The 22725-nt window shown below is 33.4% G+C and overlaps 1 protein-coding gene across 1 annotated transcript in view; it reads left to right on the top strand.

The window, feature by feature from the left end:
* LOC137632548 (synaptotagmin 1-like) overlaps positions 1 to 22489 on the top strand; it is a 177674-nt gene extending 155185 nt beyond the window's left edge. The window contains 6 exon segments of the mRNA XM_068364520.1: positions 26 to 202; positions 13692 to 13809; positions 16426 to 16559; positions 17542 to 17706; positions 17708 to 17760; positions 18557 to 22489. Of these exon segments, the coding sequence (XP_068220621.1) occupies positions 26 to 202; positions 13692 to 13809; positions 16426 to 16559; positions 17542 to 17706; positions 17708 to 17760; positions 18557 to 18590 (681 nt within the window). The 3' untranslated portion in view covers positions 18591 to 22489.
* Positions 22490 to 22725: the final 236 nt, after the last annotated feature.

Raw genomic sequence — 22725 nt, 5'->3', positions numbered from 1 at the left:
AGCTTTGTTTTCTAATTCCTCCTAGCAGGTCCCCTATGCCGACATTATGTCAAAGACACTCGTCTTCGGAATCTATGATTTTGATCGCTTCTCCAAACATGACCAGATTGGAGAAGTTAAGATACCCCTGTGCCAAGTTGATCTCGCCCAGACTATCGAAGAATGGCGTGACCTCGTCTCTGTGGAAGGTGATGGTGGACAGGTGAGAACAATGACCTAGAGGTCGCCTAAACCTTAGTGATCAGGACCTTGATTCCATTGAAGTTGAAAGGATAAATATCCTAACCCTCACCAAACATAATTAATTTTCCTTAGCCTATATGGATTCTCCTGGATTTCATTTCCTTAATTCTTCTCCCACTGTATATGTCCACGTATGTATTATGTATTAACATATACATGCGTGTACGTATGCAAACACGCACGGAATTACATACACAATACATCAGAAACACCCTGGTTAGTATGTATGGATCATGCATGTATCTAAATATACATATATATACATACATACATACATATATATATATATATATATATATATATATATATATATATATATATATATATATATATACATGTATTTATTTATATAAATATATATCCATATACATGTATTTGTTTATGAAATATATATATATATATATATATATATATATATATATATATATATATATATATATATGTATGTGTGTGTGTGTATGTACGTGTGTGAGTTTGAGTATTCAAGTGTTTGTCTATAGGTACATTTTTTTAAACCAAAACTACAGATCTACACATCAACATTTTTACACCCTCCTGCAATTTCCTCCATCTACTCCTCCCTACTGCCAAGTATTTATTACAGGAAGTGCGAGGTTTAATTACCTTCTTATATCAATTGCCCATTCCTTTAACCTTTCCAAGATACCCGAGATAATAAATTTAATCAAAATTAAGAATATTTTGTTTGTAAATGTGTGAAAGAGAAAGAAACTGATTTACTACAACCACCGTCTGATAACACATTACTGAATGAAAAGCTGGTTTAATATTCATTTTATACAATTACTGGTATCATTCACAAACAAGATTTGTAATTTAACAAAACTAAGCTAGGATTGATTAAATGATTACACTGTGATCCAAACATTACGAAATATAAGAATATGTGTCAATACAATTACAACTGACAATAGGAAAGCCGTTAATTATTTTTATTTTTTATATGCAATTTATAAATTTCCAGGAAATCAATCTAAAAATATCATTAAAGCAACTATTTACATTGTTAATATAAAATAACCACTTTCACTTTTCCCTTGAAATAAAGGAAAAATTATAGGTATATCAGCTTATAATTCTATAAAATTCCGAATCATTAATCTAACCTTAGTTTTCACACTTTAAGCCAAAGAAGTTTTTTTTTTCTGATCCACAAAACTTCGTGATTGTCCCTTTTGGATTTTTCCTCTCCTATAAAATCTAAGGTAGTGTGTGTGTGTGTATTTATATTGTATATCAACTTATCACCTGATGGATGGTTAGGGCAGTTAAATGAGAGACAGCACTTTCTAATACTCCACAAGGATTGAAAATATGATCATCCAAATACAAGCGACCTCCGACATGTTTAGATAACTGTTTCATCTATGGATTATTCTTTGTATCATGACCTATTTATATTGGAAGAAATTCGACTAAAACAATACAAAACAAAGGGAAACTTGTTGTTCAAAGGGATTACTAAAATATTTGCAAATGTTGATCACCAATTCATCTCACATGATCATTTACTCTGTCCTACCCGTGAGTCATAAAGTCTTTCTCACATTTAATTGCCAATCACGATACATAGATGTATGAACATACTTACACAAACATGTAGACATATATATTATGTACATTTATATATATATATATATATATATATATATATATATATGCAATGCATATTTACAATGTCATATATATATATATATATATATATATATATATATATATATATATATATATATATATATATATATGTATACATATGTATATATGCATATACATATACATATATAGTGATACCGGCAAAGAGTAAAATCAAGTATTATATAGAACAGCAGTTCCCTTTTTGGCAATATGTGAAACACTGAAATGCTGCTTTCAGGAAAAAAGCTTGTTTCCTAATCATTATACTAACGGACCTAGCTTTACTGGACAATTTTATTTTACCTTAAAAATATTTTTAAAAATTAAAAATCTAATTAAACTTTATCAATGTTAATGCATTCATTCTATATATAACCCAATGATTTTATTAAATGTCCAGAAAACGTCAAAGGACATTAAGAAGTACTTCACACGTTGCCAAAAACTACCACGAATAGCATAGAGTTTCTTGAGATTCCATACAATACCTGAATTTCACATTTTGCCATACTTACATACAAACGTACATACATACATACATTCATACATACACATACATATATGTATACATATATGTGTGTGTGTATGTATATATATATATATATATATATATATATATATATATATATATATATGTATATATATACATGTATATATATCTATATATACATACATACATATATATATATATATATATATATATATATATATATATATATATATATATAGCTATATATATGTGTATATGTATATATATATATATATATATATATATATATATATATATATATATATATATACAGTAAACACCGTGGATTTTAGTAACATCTTCACTTACATCCAGCCATACTGAATCTAAGATGGCAATCTTCTAATAACCAATAAGACACCCTTCATTTCTATCTCTTGATTCATTCAGCAGCAGGTCCCAAATACAAACAGGACGACTGCTATCTAGGTTAACCCTCCCACCTCCCCTTTTCACCATCCCATAACTTCAATAAAGTTCACTTGATTGCTAGCCTTTGATATTCATATACTGTTATTATAGGGAAGTCACCTTGTAATTGAGTGTAATTGTTTTATCTGCCATCATATCAATGCATAAAATATGCTCAACTGAATGTCCATCTTTGATTTATAATGGCAAATATTTGAAGGATATGCCACATTTTGTTAAAACATCATCACAGTTAACACTTATCGAAAGCTCAGATTCCCTCAAGAAATGTCACTTCAGCAAAATGAAATTAATGATAGATAGCAGCAAATGAAATATAATGACTAGAAACCACTAGTAACGCCGTATCTTGAACAGCGCATTGCACTGTGTAAGAAAATAACACACATTCTTGCTTCTAAGATGTGAGTTACTGGCCACTTTCATCTTCTCATTCCACATTGCTTTTACTCAAGTGACATTTAGAATCAGCTCAAAGATATCACTAATAGCATCTTGACCCCTTAATTATAAGGTTGTTTAATGTGCTCAATCATGATTGAAAGTATATTTGTGTGTAAGTAGTATTTGACACACTTATCATAAAAATCTAACTTTGGATCACTTTGAAGTAGCCATAGATATAGAAAACAATCTGAGTAAAGATTTAGAGTTATAGCCAGTTATAGAAAACATTAGGCTCTTGGTATGATAGAAATTGCAATTCTTTAGATAAATATCAAAACAAAATGTAATTGAATTGTACAGTGTATTACCTCTGCAATGATAAAAAGCCACAGATAGGTGGCTGTAGTTGTAAGCATTACTGCTTAGATAAGTCATTTCAGTCATAGTTAAGATGCTTGAGCAGAGTATTTAGATAAAGCTACAAAACACAGACGTCACACAGGAAAGTTTATCAAGGTCCCACTTCGTACATTTTTAGGATAGGAAACATAGGTGCATTTATATGTAAAATAACTTGACTTAAAACCTCTTCAAGTGCAGATGTAAGAGCTTTTAAACATGTCTTGTTTTCTTTTCTAGAAGTTAAAAACCCATGCAATCACCTCAGTGCACTGCAAATAGTCTTTCTTTGCGCAACAGATTCATCTTAGGTCATGTAACTTTACATCCAAAGGGTCATAGGTAAACAAAGCTGCTGCTTCTTCTTCTTGAGATCCTTCAATATATCCACCTCCATCTTCTATGACCTTTGTGTATCTCATAGATTCAAAGTTCACATGAACTACCTCCTAAAACCCCAACAACATAATCTTATCATTCCACTTAGAGGTATATATATATATATATAAAACGCTTCCAAGCTCAAAAGATTTTTTTATGTGTGAATATTTCTCTCTGCCATCCACTGCCCTGTATTAAGGGTGCTGACTAGTAGTACATCAACGCCCTCTTGTGTGTTACAGTTGTTGATGTGGGTACTACTTTGTTCGTGGTATATTGTTTAGGGGTAATTTGGTGGACGATGGATATTTTCTGTCTGCTGCAATGCTCAACTGCTTGACTATTAACATAATTTTGGAGGTCACTATGGAAAATTTATTCACAAAAAGGAGCATAAAAGACAGAAGGTATCTTTCGGTAGTCGCTGATGTAATGCACATAATTTTCCAGCAATGCTGCAACAAACTATTTTCATAGGAGCAACATAGCACCATTAGACACTGTTAGTATTATAACCAACTGTTTACTTAAGTCTACCCTCCTTCTGCTACGTTGCCTATAATTTTCTTTTGTTATTTTTTGTGGAATAAAAAAACGCGATATTAGGTTGCAGCTTTGTGGGTCTATGACTGAGTTCGGAAAGAAAAAACACAGAAGGCATCCTAAAGCAATGTTTCCAGTGAAAGGGTGATCACCCTGCCCTTACATGTTGGTACATTTACACCAAAATACTGGCAACATTGTCTAGAGAGTCTCCTCTTAACCAAAGATAGCTATAAGTTGAATCTTTTGATTGAGATGAGATGTCAAGGATGATCTTTTGTGTTCTTATATTTACGACTCCATCATACAAGATTGTGTCCCGTCCGCGTGGTGACTCCCAGCCCAAGGGCTCTTCTCATGACTTTTCCATGAAAAAAGTGTAAAATTTTTATGTTACTCAGTAAACCATTCATTGATGTATAATGACAGTAGGAGCTGGAAATCTGGTTCTCCCTGTCGAGTGCAGGAGAAGTAATATTGTAAATTTGTTTTAGCTCTTCTTTGAAGTTTAGTAGCCAAGTAGTTTCCAAGTGTCATAGGATGTGGTGCTAAATGGTCCCAACCAACCACAAATCACAGGTTTGGTTTGACCAGGTGTTTAGTAGCAGCAGTAGTTGTGGTTAGTTGGTGGATTGATGGTTTGAAAGGAGAGGTTTTTTGGTTCACTAACACCCTGGTTACAAGGAACCCTTAGCAAGAAGTTAGTGAGAGTGGTTTCCGAGGGCTGGGACGACTCCTGCTGTACTACCTAATCGTGTAGGGCAACGGCCACCTCACCCACGTGACCAATGACCCCTGACCCGCAATCTCTCAAGCTCAGGTCAGGATAGGTTGCATAAACTACCAATCATCACCATAACAGATCATCACCTTACGAGGGAACACCTCTTACAAAAAAGAAAAAAAAAACTCATATCATTATATGCAATGAGAAATCATTTTGTATGTCACACAATAATGTACAACCTTTACTGACCTTGCATATCACCATTGATTTACGTTCATATATAGCTGCAACTAGAATGACATATAAATATATACATATATCTATATATGCCTCATAAGTAAAGAAGACGTTTTGGCAAGCTTTGTCTCTCCTGATGACTGTTATCTAAGTGGCGTACCTGGAGTGTGATGAATGGTAGGGTGGCTCATGGCCCGTAGGTAGGTGTCCTTGATTCTTCTTCCTCTTTTCCTGCTCTGCATGAATCTAAGGTGATAATTATCTACATAAGGATGTGTCTCAGAGCAACTGGTACTTGGGATCAATTTTATCTAACGCTAGATGATGATTAGGAGTGTGAAAGTCCAGAAATTCGCTTTTAAAAGTACACTATTATTCATGAAAAGGATAAAAATAGACTTATTAGCACACCCATCAAGATCATTGCTCTGACCCAGCCAAACCAGACAATTTTCACTTTGTTCTCACTATAGCCACTCTTTAAGCTTGGGGCACGTATGATTTTTTTGCTACTATTTGTAATGCGACTTGCTTGCCGATGCCTGCTTACGTATAGCTTCTTGTGGTTTGCTGATGTGGTTGCATGTTATTTGCATGAGTCGTCCATGTACTATCCTCTTTTGTGGCCTAACGGACAGCTCAGCTTTGACGTGCGCGTCCTCTCTCCCATTTCCCTCACTCCCTCCATTCCTAATTCCTTTCCAATCATGAAAAGCCCATCCCACACTTATCCCTTTCAAGTCCTTTCCTATTATCTCAGTATTATCACTGCTCTGAAATCAAAATACAACAAGGTTTTGTGGTTTTCCGGTTAGTAGAGAAGATGAAGCAGAATAGGACTGCAAAAGTGATTGATAAAACCATATAGAAACCACGTTCCAAAAATAATTGCCTTCATTACCTATGGCAATGTCAAAATAGGGTGGACTCCAGCTGTGTTTAATAATATTTCCTGATCCAGAATGAAGAAATATTAACCTTTTTCTAATATATTTCCTAAAATACTACGTGTTCTTATCATCTGGCACATCAAGATTTAAAATGCAACATATTTCAAACTTCTGGGCAAGGGCTCCTGAAAACAAAATTCTTTTTGTGGGTTTCATACACCCAACCTATTAAGAGAGAAAAATTATAAGTATCATATGTGGCCAGATTGAAAAACTAATATTAGACAAAATTATGTTAGGTCCAAAAAAGTAAAGGTTTGCCAGATCATTAAATATCAGTTTTTTAACCTAGGATTTTTGCTCTTGACAGAGTAGTGACTGAAAATTGATAGGCTTTAAGTATATCTAGGAAAAATTGAAGAGTGAACTGAACGGATCTATTTATAATTCTTTTTCATGTAAAATTGTCTCTCACTGACTCAGTGGCCGGAAGCCTTGGGAAGAAAAGAATAGGTTGAAAGTGAGATTAAATCTAGTTGCACATCACTAAAACTTCCAACTTTCTTACAAACTTCGAAGAACAAAAGCTAATGCACTTTCACTTACTCCTCTCTACAACATGAGGTTCCCGGCCCGAGTTCTTTATTACCCCAACCATGAAATGGCATCACCTAACACTTGGCTTCTTTTTCCCTTCAGTAATTGGTTTCAAATCTTTTATTTTTATTCTCATTTTGCTCTACGATGCTGAAGCAATTTAATCTGCCCAGGCCTTTGTTGTAATTACTGAATATCTACATACATGATCGCCACCTACAATTGCCAATATTACTAAGGACTAGTACCATGTGACTTTCTAAGCCATTAATTACTTGAAATATTTCATTATAATGATCGTTATGACATATTTATAACCAAGAAAATTCTTAGGAACACGTTAATGGAGGGAGTATTTACTGCATGCTGGGTCTTTCTCTAGCACAGTCCTGTGAGACTCTCATCATCTGTCAATATGCAAAATATCAAATGAAAACCTTAACAGTACTAGAATTCCAGTCAAGATAGCCATGAGAGATGAAAGTCTCACGGGGCTAATAAGTAATGCCCGAGAAAGACACTTTAGAATTCATCCATTATAGAAACGCCTCCCTTGCCAAACAAAAGACAACGAGGTATATCTACCAATTGTGTCGTCTCAAGAGTCCTTGACCAATAATCCCAATATAAGATGATCTCTTATTTTTTTCCAAGTATTGGTTCCTAATCACCGATGGATAATACATGGACCTAGCCTCTGACAGCCACAGGGTTATTTTCTTTCTCTGCATGTATTTGAGAGTAAAATTAACGAAGTTCATACCTTCGAATGACTTTATATATTTACATATATATATACATTCCCCTTTGCTCTCTTTATATATATATTATCTCTTAAGAACGAAAGAAATTAGTAAAGGATAGAAGAATATTAGAGCATAATTACAGCCTCTGCATGTGACATCGTACCAAAAAAGATCTTCAATTATCGGTTTTAAGGGAGCGAGCGGGATAATCATATCTAAATCAACTTATAAAAACTCTGTTTTTCAATTCGGCTCTTGCAGTGCTTATGGAAAGGAAAATTCTGTTAAATTCATTGTTGCAAAACTAAAGTAATGATAATATTTACAATACCAACAAGCTAATTCATAATGTTTAACAACTGCGTCTTAGCACCTGAAATTAACTGTCACACAAATCGATTTCATATGATTAACTTTATAATTAACATGCATTTAAAGAGCCTGTTACTAGTATATGCATATAACAAATGTGTATATATGTATATATGTGAATAACGCATTAGGCTTAGAAAAAATAGTTCAAAGAATTATGATGATGATGATAATGATGGCTATCAATGGTCTCCCATAAAACGAAAATGAAAATATATTCAAATAATTCGGTTTGTCTGTTGGTGAATTTATTACAAAATAGCCTCTCTTTCTCACTCACTCTCTTTCTCTCTCTCTTTTAGCTACTCTTTTCATATTAATTACTTTATTGATTATTAACACCCTGCTTGGAAATTTGGCCCGTTCCCCTTTTTCTATAATTATTACTTTTCTTAAAAAAAATACTGAAAAATCTCGGTGCTCGTCACCTCAATCCGAGACTTTATACTTTTTTTTGTTCAATTTCCTTTTTTTGATCGTTAATTGAAGAATGATTTTCTCTTTTTATCTTTGCTACCCGGAGTATCTACCTTGTGATCAATGAGGCTATTTGGAAATTCTAATGATAAATTAGAATAAAATAGACTCAGTCACTTATATGCTCATTTATGATCATAATATGGAGACTCTACATCTATACCATTTATAATAAAGAAAATTGAAAAGAAAAAAGTCATCTATTTGCGTCAGGTGAAATGGCGGACTTCAAGTACCCAAATTTAGTTTCTAAAATGGAATATCAACAAGTAAATATTTACTGCCAAAAAAACTTGTTAGTCCTTTCTTTCAATGACCTGACACAGGTAGCACAACAGTAACTAAATTCTACCTTAAGAAAAAAAGAAGATATAAGCATCTCTATTCCTGTAGAATTTAGTCACATTTTCAACTTACTTTCCCTCAGGCAAAACCAAAGAAAATAAATTAAAGAAATGACTTCATTCTCAATGGAAAGTAAATAATAAAATGTTCTCAAAATATTAATAAAGACAAAGGTCTTGCTAGAGGGAGGGCAAGTATTTTGGTATAGCGATTTTTTTTCTTTCTAGAAACAGCAATTGAAGGTTCGTGATACTGGTTTATTCTGATACAAATTAGTTTTCATTGCAAAAGCCAGTTGTCACTTGGAACGTTATTCTATTAATTTCCAATTTATCATTTTGAATCTACTTTTTAATTTATTCTCATACCTCCTGCCTTGATTCGGTTAGATGCTTGTTGAATGAAAATTTAATTCTTTTGAATTCTTCATTTCATTATGTTCTAATTGTTTCTTCTTTTTGTTCTTGAATTTCAGTTTGATTGGAGAACCTGGAGTTTGTATATATGTAATGTTAATTCCTTTATTTCAGTCATATAATGTATATTTTTAAGTATTAGTTACATACGTTTTATTTGTAGTTTCCTGTTCAAAATATGATAAAAGAAAACATTAATAGTGTACTCGCCATACTACTGCTGATATTGTCATTGTATTAAAAAGTTGTTAAACAATTTGGTAGATCCTAACTTAGGGGATATCTAACCAGGAAATATTCTAAAATAATAATCAGATTCATTTCTCACTCCATAAGCCTCATTCGAGAGTGATTCAAAACATCTAACATAACTAATCGATTTTCAGATAGATTAATATTGTATTTGAAAACTAAACTGGCAAAGATGCTAATTCATTCAATAACTATTTCACTACCATTTGAAAAAACATCCTTCGAAAGCCACATAATTATCATGCATGGATAGACACACAATTCTGGTTTACTCATAACTAAATACTTATAATCGATTGAAATTTAAAAATAAAAAAACAAAATCGAAATCATATACACCACATTAAATACCAGCGGCAATATTAAATCTAAGCTTCACAAAAAGTAAGTTTTCATGAAAATTGTCGATATTTTTTATCCAGTCTTACATACATACATACATACATACATACATAAACACACACACACACACACACACACATATATATATATATATATATATATATATATATATATATATATATATATATATATATATATATATGTGTGTGTGTGTGTGTGTGTGTGTGTGTGTATGGACTGTGTACGTTTGCATCTAAAAGGAAGAAACGGTTTCATGTAATAAAACTAAAGACTAAAAATCATTCGAAAATAATTCCCTCGCTTCAACTTCTATATCTAAATCAAAAGTAATGACGAAGGCATGACTCAAAAAATAAGAATCTTATAAATCACCGACTGACAATATCAGCACTTTTGTAAAAACTATGAAAACAGAATACATGACCAACAAAATCACGTTTTCATTCATTATTCACTTATCGCATTTTTAGCTTTATTTTCTATACACCACGATTCCTTTGAAGGCTTTTCATCAATCTCACGTCACATGATTTTATAACCACGTTTGTTTCTACCAATTTGTTCTTCTTTTTTTATTTAAGTCTTTTGACATTTGAGTTATGATTGCAAGTTTCCAATTCTTTCCTTTTTATTGAAAGTTTTATACCATTTTTGCTATGGATTTACAATGCTTATTTTTTACCCCAAAAAGGAGCTTCTTTATAACAAAGATTGTGACCCCATTTCTTAAGGATTTGAGGTAAAGAAAAAACCTGGATCTGATGCGATATATATATTTCCACTTTTTTCACATCGTTTCTTCTCTGCCATGCTTGTCCGTCTGTCAATGCTCGATCCCCTCTCTGAAAACTTGATGCGCATGTGTGCCTTCTTCTCTGACGTCATCCTCTCTCCGTAAGTATTGCCACTGTCCGCACAAAGAACTTCATTTATTGTTTTTGTTGTATTTGTCATGGGGATAAATTTCTTTTTTTTTTTTTCAAATATCACTGTGCCCATTTCAATATTCTTTCAACTAAGCAAGTTTTTGTTGGTTATCAAACCTTTTCAAGTTGTTCTCAACAAGGCAAAAATTAAATTGGTTAAATTACTTCGGTCTACCAGCTGTACTATATCGTAAATAAGTTTTAAAAAGGGCCTTAAAATCTTTTCTTATCCACTAAGAAAGAACTTTATTCCCAGTGTTACTCCGGTGTTGGGGCTGATATGGGTTTAAGAGTAATGTACCATTGCACGAGCACACTGTGTAATGTTTGACATTGTTCTACAAACAGATCTAGATCAATAGAAAGGGTAAGTTTAACAAAAAGAGGAAATAAAAAGAAGTTACGAAAAACAAAGGTGACTTGCTGTAGCTCATGATGACAATCTCACAACGTGAACAGGAGACCGTGCGGCATTTTATACCATGTACCTACAAAATAAATGCTTGCCTTATAATATGAAATTCTTAGAATTATTATTTAACAATCATATCAATGGATGACAGGAAATAATCATAGAGCTTATCATTTAACATTGAAAGTTTGAGTTTCTTTAGTTTTTGTTCTACTTTTGAATGCACAACATAATTATGCCTACGCAGTGGAATTTTGGTGAAAAACTAATCTATGTATTATTACATTTAGGAAGTTGGCTGTAAAAGAAAATAATTCTAAGTTTTGCCCTTTACTGTAACTCAAATAATATTATGATATGTCCCCTTGCCCTGCCTACCAAACCCCAAAACACTCCTGTTCATCCCTGGTTACATGTATGGTACGTATACAGCGTGGTAGCTTTAAGACTACATCCAGTAATCTCAGTCACCCATACTACCAGGAGAGAGAAATGGGGCGTCCTATAAACCACTACAAGACATAATGGATTCAGTAATACAGTTTCATCAACTTGTAAGGAATTCCTGGCCCTCATGACTGGCAAGAACTGGCCAATCACGTGACACACTTCATTTTGTTTTCAATCATTCAGCAGACTGATGCCTTCCGTTGCTACTTTTCTTTGTCTCTTCGTCTTCCTGTCCGTTTCTTCTTGTACATTCCGACGAGTTCATCAATATTACCACCCTCTGGAAATGGATTCAGAGATAATGATTCACTAAACTGTTGCCATATCTCAGAATTTGCTTTAAGATTTATCAAGTACTTGTGTAAGGTACCTTCTACTTCCAATTGGTTCACATGATGCATGATAATGGTTATAAGCTCATGACAGCTTATATCAGATCAAAAACCGACCTTATCTATTGTAATATAAAAAAAAGACTAGATTTCTTTATACTTCAGTACAATGACTGAATAATCTTTTATTGATCAATTGATGCCGGTGTCCTGTGGCTGTCTGGAAAGACCCTAGAATTTCAGAAATCCCTAAATTCAGTCTTTGCGTTAAGGACACAAAACAATAACTTGGAATTTTCCGTCGCCATGACTAGATTCTTCCTCGTTGGACAAACTACGGTCTATGAATGTACTAACTCATTTCAGCAGACTCTAGACAAACTGACTCGATTTTAATCACAGAAGACCGTGACTGGATAAATCCTTGGACGTCTTGAATGGACCTTGAACTTTAACTTTGGAGTCCAGGTACCTTATAAATATCTGAGGTCATTCATCATCCCTGTCTGATTTTCATTCCTCGAACAAACCTGACTGAATTTTGTGATTATACGACATATTTAACAAGTGTTTGGATTGGCCAAAACTTTAAATGACACTAAATCACATAGGTACAAAATATTCGACATTATTGTGACATTTCTACAGTAATTCTGCATACTCCTATATGTTGTGTTTGTTATGTAAAAGCTGTTTCTATATTAAGTTGTTCATCTTGAAGAAAGCAGAATAACTGCAGAAAGCTGTTGTATCATATATCAGATTTGTGACATGCCTGCTTATATTTCTCGTCTTTCTGTGCTCACTGTCGTTCTTTTCATCTATCCAACAAGAACAAATCAATACTGACTACACATACAAGGTCTAATGATTATATTGGATTTCATCACAAATACTTTTTTGCCCTATTCTCTCACTGGTTAATACCGAACCAAATAAACAATCAAATATCTTCAACGATCCCTTTTTTCCCACTTTGGTCATGTTCCGAGCTGAAAGAAGAACTATACAGCCTGTTATGGCATCTTGAAATACTCATCCCCTTTCACTTTTAACTTTTAAAAAGAAAATCTTTACTTATATTTCAGATCTGATTAATTAATATCTACTGTCATTTTATTTCAGCCACCCTTTCATGAAGCAGAGGGCTCTGAATTCCATTTCTTGCTTCATGGTTTTATTTTTAGTTTTCATAAACAAATCTGCTATAATCAATCCTACCCCAGAGACAATTTGCCAGAGATTATACACTCAGCATGACGATCAAATAAAAAGACTATAACACACATAATTTACATGAATAACATTTCATCATTGGAGTTAAATACTGTTACAGTCCAAGTAAACTTTGAACATCATAATACCAAATCTGAAAGAAATAATGTATAATAGCCACTAAATACAGATGATTTCCTTTTGTTTGTAAGACCCAATATTGAAAATAGAAATAAAACTAAAGTTTGCACACTGCTTGAGTCAATCACTAGTCAGTTAGAAAAAAAAAAAAAATCAGCCTAAATCAAAATATCGCCATTTCTGACTGTTCTAATGATCTTTTTGTGTATGTACGCGCGAACAGGAAAACAAGTTGGGCGACATCTGTTTCTCACTGCGTTACGTCCCTACGGCTGGCAAACTGACTGTGGTTATCCTCGAGGCTAAGAATCTCAAGAAGATGGACGTCGGTGGCTTGTCAGGTAATGTTCTGTTATCATTATTACTATTATGACTAGCTAAGCTCCAAGAAAGCCGAAGGGTTTCAACGAGGAAAAATAGCCCAGTGACGAAAGGTAATAAGAAAATAAACTACAAGAGAAGTAATGAACAATCAAAATATTTCAAGAATTGTAACAGCACTGAAATAAATCTTTCATATGTAAACTATAAAAACTTCAAAACGCACGAGGAAGCTTAAGTTTTACTATCATATTATTATCATTACTATTGCTATCGTTGACATCATTGTTATATCTACAATTCTTTTAACTTATTTGTCTGTTCATTTGAAAAAAGTAGAGATTTTTATTATTGCTTTTAACCAATGGTAGATCTTGTGACTGGTAACAAGTGATTCGAGCCACCAGCCCCCCCCCCCCTTTTTTTTTGTGAACTATTATCATCAAAATTACTCCAATTTTACTTATGAACTAACTAGCTTTCCGAAGTATTACATATCATTTTACTTAAATATTTCGCTTTAAAAAGTTCATTATCCCACAAAATCTAGACCACTGCAAAGCATGTTAATCTTACAATTAATTCTCCAATAATGGTTAACATTTCTGTATCAATTCATATATGCCGCAACTGACTAAAGAAAAAACGTATCCCTGAAGCCAGTTTATGATATCAACTACTTAAGCTATGCCAAATTCAGAACAGAAAAGATAAACAATGAAGAATAGTAAAGTGATAATTAAATGATGTTGATTGGGCACAACATTAGAAGACTGCAATTAAATGGTGCCTAGTGAAATGATTGCCTGGCCTTTGTAATAACGATGACTCCAGGACAAGTTGTCAAGTGGTTACTAAAACAAATCTATCTGACCGATTGGTATAGTTTCATAATGATAATGCCTCTCTAGCTATTACAGAAGTAAGTCCGTGAAAACATCTTTTCATCATAGATTTTATTGAGTCCATGAAATTCAAAAACATAACATCTTTAGTCATTGATGCTATACACTGTCAAAATCTGTGATTCAAACTTCAGAACATCGAGGGTTAAGTATTGAACTAATACAATTTTACTATAGGTGTATATATGAGCTCTTCAAATCACTCATGCAATAAATAATATCATTAGTTTGTCACTCGTGAACATTTCCTTCCTGATGTTCACTAATGAGAAAAAATAATAAATATCTTATTTTCGTATTTACATTAAACATTCATTAACTAAATATCGAACCAAACATGAAGCAGATTATACTTGCTCTGAATTAATATGGTTCTACGTGGTAACACCTCACACGAAGCTTCTGTTAATTTGATAGGAGACTATAGTAACATTTCACACGATTCTTCTGCTAATTTGATGGGAGACTATAGTAACATTTCACACGATTCTTCTGCTAATTTGATGGGAGACTATACTTTATGGAAACATTTCACACGATTCTTCTGCTAATTTGATGGGAGACTACTGTCTGGTAATATTTCACACGATTTTTCTGCTAATTTGATGGGAGACTACTGTCTGGTAATATTTCACACGATTCTTCTGCTAATTTGATGGGAGACTACTGTCTGGTAATATTTCACACGATTCTTCTACTAATTTGATAGAAGACTATACTTTATGGAAACATTTCACACGATTCTTCTGCTAATTTGATGGGAGACTACTGTCTGGTAATATTTCACACGATTCTTCTGCTAATTTGATGGGAGACTACTGTCTGGTAATATTTCACACGATTCTTCTGCTAATTTGATAGAAGACTATACTTTATGGAAACATTTCACACGATTCTTCTGCTAATTTGATAGACTATACTTTATAATAACATTTCACACGAGTTGTCTGCTAATTTGAAAGGAGACTATACTTGAAGGTAACATATCACACAATTCTTCTGCTAATTTGATAGGAGACTATACTTTATGGTAACATTTCACACGATTCTTCTGTTAATTTGATAGGCTAAACTTTGTAGTAACATTTCACACGACTTGTCTGCTAATTTAATAGGGGGCTATAATTTATGGTAACAACATTTCACACGATTCTTCTGCTAATTTGATAGAAGACTATACTTTATGGAAACATTTCACAAGACTCTTCTGTTAATTTGATAGGAGACTACAGTAACATTTCGCACGATTCTTTTGCTAATTTGATAGGAGACTATACTTTATGGAAACATTTCACACGACTCTGTTAATTTGATAGGACACGACAGTAACATTTCGCACGATTCTTTTGCTAATTTGATAAGAGACTATACTTTATGGAAACATTTCACACGATTCTTCTGTTAATTTGATAGGAGACTACAGTAAAATTTCGCACGATTCTTCTGCTAATTTGATAGGAGACTACACTTTATGGAAACATTTCACACGACTCATCTGTTAATTTGATAGGACACTATAGTAACATTTCGCACGATTCTTCAGCTAATTTGATAGGAGACTACACTTTGTAGTAAAATTTCACAAGAATCCTCTGGTAATTTGATAAGAGACTACATTCTGTAGTAACATTTCACGCGATTCTTCAGTTAATTTGATAGGAGACTGATTTACAGTTCTGTATATATTTACCCATTCTCGATCCAACCAGTATCATTTCTCCTTTCTTGCAGATCCGTATGTCAAGATTTGCTTAATCCAGAACGGAAAACGACTGAAGAAAAAGAAGACCAGTATCAAGAAATGCACTCTCAACCCTTACTATAACGAGTCCTTCTCCTTCGAAATCCCATTCGAACAAATCCAGGTATAATCTAAAATTTCTGAGTTATATCTGTTGGGACCTCCCACAGATATATTTTGATGTCGTCTACAACACACCTTCTACTTCTTGCTATATAAAAAGTTGTTTTAATACCAGTATCGTTGATATTTCCTTTTCGATTATCTTGGCCTTTATCATCAAATGTTAATGCATGCAGATTTTTTAATATATGTTGCATGATAAGCTTCAAGTAGAATTTCACTAGATATCACTCTTCGTAAACTATTATACACTTATTATAACATCTTTAACCCTTACTGCATTGATAAAATATTAACTTTTAATTTTTCGATACTCATTCCACCTACTAGTATACAAGTTCAATTGTTACTGTAATGTGCACTTAATGAATTGATTTTACCTTTACTTAAACTTTAATTCTGTCTAACCTAATCACAGGTAGTATCTATTATATTTTTATACTAAGCACGCCTATCAAATTTATCAACATTTATCCCTAGAACCGTATTTCCTATTCTGTGAAAGGTTATCTTGCTCAAGACCATCAAAATTATTGACCTGACAAACTTAAATCACTACAATGTCTTCTATTTATCCTCATTGTATGTTGTAAACTATATTAGGATCTAATTTAATACAAAATTTATATAAATGAAGAATATAATTTGATCAAATATCTCTTTATTGATGAAAAGTATATTTTCAAAAATACTCCTTAAATTGTAAAATGTGACGGCACCTAAGTTTAATCAAATCCAAATTACTATTTGATTTTCTCTGAAAATTCAAGTTGTTTTTTAAACAAGAACTTTCAGAACAACTCAAAGATTCTCTGATATGATGAAATCTACTAATTTTATGGATAATTAAACAAGATAACTAGCAATTACTACTATTGATTATTTACACAAATGCTATTTCAAATTAGTCATTAGTTGAGAGTCCTTATTAATTCGGTTTTAATTCTAAATTCATTTCCTCCACGCCTCAACGTTTCAAGCAGAAAGTGAATTTACAAGTGACCGTTGTGGACTACGATCGTATCGGTACATCTGAACCCATCGGGCGATGTGTGTTAGGAATGAACGCATCTGGAACTGAATTGCGTCACTGGTCAGACATGTTGGCTTCCCCTCGTCGTCCCATTGCCCAGTGGCACACACTCAAGGATCCAGAGGAAGCTGATGCAATTCTTAATCAGAAATAAACTATCAAATAAAAGGTAATTGCTTCTGTATTTTCTTATACGTTACTTACTCATATAGGCTACAATAGTTGACAATGCTTCTTTGGGTCATCTTTCCATAGATGTTCAAATATAAAAATGAAATAACTTTTCAAATGAGATATACCTGGTCCTTCATCTGTATTTTTCATTCACAATTTCATGAAATGTTTTTACTTTACCTCACTTAAAACACCTGAGTTATAAGAGTAGGGTAGAAACAATGTTCTCAAAGCGTAGTTTTACATTACATCTGCAAAATGATGCAAGGTGCGCAGCCTGTTGTTCCCCCATACCGAGCTCTCAGTGATTTTGCAAAAACATGCTTTTCTTTACCTACTAAATCTTGCCTTTATTAACGAAAAAAAATCTACATTATTCTTTTATCATAATTTGCTGTGGCAAAAATATACTTACAATTGTGAATAATTTTTTATATGCATGAACAAAACCCTCAATAAATAACTGCATCTATCAATCATGAATATAATCAATTAAAACTTAAGATTATTATACTTCTAACTACAACCAATTGTATCTACTAAATTTATCTATATGCATTCCTAGACTGAGTACACTATTAGTGTTTTCTTTTATCATATTTTGAATAGGAAACTACAAATAAAAAACGTATGTAACTAATACTTAAAAATATACATTATATGACTGAAATAAAGGAATTAACATTACATATATACAAATGTTAGGGGAAATCATTTGCCAAATTTTTCATAGATAGAACATAAAATTAACATGAAAAAACTTTAAGACATCTTTTTATGATTCTTCCCAGGTGCAGCCAAGTGGGACGCTCTGAATCACTGTAAGATGGCCACAAGGAAAAAAGAGACCCCGCCCAAGACTTCAAGCTATCTTTGAGTACTTTCATTATTAACCACATGTATTGTACAGAAAATTAATAATCAAGATATGAGCAGTTTTAGATGTTAGTATTCAGTAGGGAGAGAATTCATATACTGTATCAATGATATTATGCTGAATCAGCTGTGTTATTCATATCATGATGGGATGTACATAGAACCTGCTATGTAAGACCTTCATTACTCATAATTCTTCTTCTGGATACCAAAGGAAATTCTCTAGAGAAGTTTGATACTACAGTAGCTGCTGGTACTTTACTTATACTAGTTAAAAAGTGATTTATGCTGTTATATCACTAATGTAATTATAAGCTATGCGCCATTAAGCCATCTTAGATTTTTTAGTCGTCAGTCATTTGTAACCTGAAATTAGGATACATCTACTACAAGTGGGGAAAATCTAAGGCCATCTTGCAAAGTCCATGAATGTGATCGCATGGAAAAACTATCTAAAAAAACCTCTGACCTGTCTCAAGCTGTTTAACATCTAATGTACTATGATAGCACCATAAAATCATCTCAAGGATTTTATAATAAAAAAGCAAAAAAAAAACCAATCTAAGAAGAAAATCAAATTCCTACACAGCTCTTCACTATCAGCTCTGACGATTCTAAAAAAACATAAACTTTAGCCTTTCTAGAGGTCAAACTAACTTCGGTCTTTCTGAGGCCTAGAATCTCTCTGGTCTCAAGTAGATCACTATCATACTTTAGGTATTGTCTTGTATCTCACCCGCGTCGTCTATGGTGTCCCGACGATATCTTCTTATCGCCTTTCTGGGATCTGAGAAAGGGCCCTACTGAGACAAACAACACCAGTGTAGTCACAAAGTTCACCTGTCCAAAAGTAAAGAGCTCTCTTAGACAAATGAAAGAGCTCTTTGTATATTAATGGACAAAGGATATCTATAGTCCATTTCTTTTAGCGATGCATATTTGCACCGACTCGCGGCGGTGCCCTTTTAGCTCGGAAAAGTTTCCTGATCGCTGATTGGTCCAACCAATCAGCGATCCGGAAACTTTTCCGAGCTAAAAGGGCACCGCTGCGAGTCGGTGCAAATATGCATCGCTAAAATAAATGGACTATAAGTGTCTAATCTTTGGGGTTGATTGCCTGAGAAGGTTTACTTTCTATGGACTCGGCAAAAGCTATTTTGTTGAATAGTGAGAGTAGTCGATGTTGTTACTGTTATTTTTTTTTTCCATTATTGGATTCTGTTTTTACACTGAGTAGTTTTTTCTCGTTCCTTGATGCATCAAGACAGCACTGCAGTCAAGGATGCATCCTGGCTTAAACCAAAGAATAAAGTTAAGAAGACAAATAGTGAAAAACAAACCTTGTGGTTTCTACATTTCATTAGGGCTTATAATAATAATAGTGTTCATGCGGAAAAACTTTGCCTGGTCCAGTCAAAGTTTGTCCAAGAAATTTCATCATTAAGTGTTTTAACAAATGAAAAAATAAACAAAAAAATTTACAATTGATTTATGATCTATAACTGCCTTAAAATAGGGGACATTGAATTTACATTCTCTTTCATTCAGGGTAAAAGAGAGAGTTGGAGAGAGAGAGTCACAAACTGAAGAATGTGTGCTGTTTATACAACTCAAATGTTTCTTTGCATCAATCACACCCAAAAACAAATAAATCTGAAAAGTGTGGACGCCCCAAATCTCTGGAAACCACCACTTTCAGTACACTTTAGAGAAACAGAAAAGACATAGTTTCTTACAATTTTCATCCATATCTTGATCATTATTCCACAAGACAAGTAGAAGAGAATGATGATGTAGTGAAAACAAAAATAGTTTTTGGATACAAAGCTTTGATTTAGTTTTCCATTTGACTGAACTGAAACTCTTCTCTGTTCATATTTGTATTCAGTATCATGCTGTGTGAGAAAGGAACACTTTCATCTCAATCCGTTTGCAACGTAGCATTTGCCGTAGAAGTTGAGTTACGCTTTCATGACGTTTTTATGTAGAAGAAGAACTCATTCATTAGTTTTATATGTCTGCTGTGTTATTATATTTCCGGGAAGTAAATGTTTATATTAATAAAGGATACATCGGTGTGTATTCATCTTCATATATAAACATTGACAGTGTCCTGTTATGCCACGATAGTGTACAGACGTGTATCATGACTGTGGGCCTTGACCGCAGGATACCCAGACATAATATGTATGGCTGACCAAACCACCTTATATTTTTCGTCTCTTTTTTCATGAATTCATATGTATAGACTGAACCTCTATAGATAAGCCGTGGATTCCTGGTGCCATATGGAATAATAATTTACATGTTCATTGTTTAATCCTTCATGAAGGGTTATAATCCTATGATAGTGTATGTTTTATCAAACCCTGTGATTTGTTGGGTCATGAATACAATTATCATTATTATTATAATTAATGATACTGTTGAGCCTTTTAATTAGTAATAGAATCAATATTGAAAACAAAAAGCTTAAAAAAGACAAAAAAAGATAGTATGCAAAAGTGACAACTTTAGCATGGAGTGGGGATGCTTATGTCCTTTGAGTTGACTTATTTCCTTTTTGTACAGCATGAAACCCACACTCTGTATAGGATTTGCAACCAATATTAGGATCTCATCAGGATTTTCATTGTGTAAACAACTAAATATCTTGGCTTAACATGTACGCCTTCGTGATGACCAATAGGTTAATTTCATCTCATATCACTCGATGTTGCATCGCGTTCTGTTTACTAGACAAACTTGAAGAGATTGCAGGAAAATCCGGAACAATTCCAATCAAAGACAGCTCTTAGTAGATTTTTTTTAGCACTTTTCAAACTCTACTAGGAGCAAAAGCACCATTTGGTATCTTAAAAGCACAAGGTAATTCGGCAGAACCCCGTTCATTTATTAAGGCCTATCAGTACAGAGGGTTACTGTCTTTTTCATCATTCAAATTATAACTTACTGAGGTTTACGCATTGCAAAGCCAACAAGAGTAGAATCATCTGAATTACTATTCTAAAATAAATCTCCTTGCAATCTCTTTTCGTACGATGAAATAATCCTATTGATGGGACGCGAAGTAAGGCTTTCTCTGCGTTTGTACATTTTAATACTGTGCCGATCATTTCATATCAAATGGGTATGGAAAAATGAATCCATATCCATCGCCAGCAACTGCAGTTTCAAAATTAATCCAAGACCAGTCCACTTGATCATATTGTGTCGAAAATAATTGGACCTTGGTTGCTGAAATATAGGAAACCTTTCACTGTTCTCCTGAGATACTATTCCAGAAGATGATGACTCCTTGCTGGATTCTTTCGAAATTGATTAAAAAAGCTCAAAGATGAAAACTAACCTATAGAACATATATATCTTCCAGCATATGATATTCTTAAATTTCCCAAACGAGCAGATGAGGGTACACCTCATTGAGATCAAGTTAATCAAATCTGGATCAGGCGTGGGACAGCGTGACCCAAATTAGGGATAAAGAGTAAAAAGTGAGCGTTTCTAGAGGCTCCGAAGGCTTGAGTCAGAGGATAGCTCTCTTATATAAAAAATTCATCAGGGACTCCAAAGAGCTTTCCGGCGGGGTGCCATCCTTTGCCTTGATCCTACTAATCCTTACTCGTCTCTTCCAATTCATAGTTTTATATTTTCTATCTATATCTGTATCTGATCTGTCTTATTCTCTATTTCTCAGATTCTACATTAATATCTATCACTTTAGCCTGTTTCCTTTTGCCTTGATACCAGGGAATACTCTACCTGGACACCCACTCACTCTCTCTCTCTCTCTCTCTCTCTCTCTCTCTCTCTCTCTCTCTCTCTCTCTCTCTCTCTCTCTCTCTCTCTCTCATGACCTTACCCTTGCCCGACAAATTTCCTTACGACTTGGTGTGTTGGCCGGATGTTAATATACTCATTGAAAATATACGTATATTATGTGTACTGTGTATACAATGTATCTATATATACTGTATGCACGCAAATGCTGCGGTAATATACTGTACAAGGGATTCCAAAATGTATCTAAATATATATACATATATGCATATATGCCCGAAGAAGTAAGGTCTATTTGCTTGAT

Source organism: Palaemon carinicauda, chromosome 41 (genome assembly GCF_036898095.1).
Source record: "Palaemon carinicauda isolate YSFRI2023 chromosome 41, ASM3689809v2, whole genome shotgun sequence".
Lineage (NCBI taxonomy): Eukaryota > Metazoa > Arthropoda > Malacostraca > Decapoda > Palaemonidae > Palaemon > Palaemon carinicauda.
The sequence above is the reverse complement of the archived record's forward strand: the minus strand, read 5'-3'. Positions and strand labels throughout refer to the sequence as shown.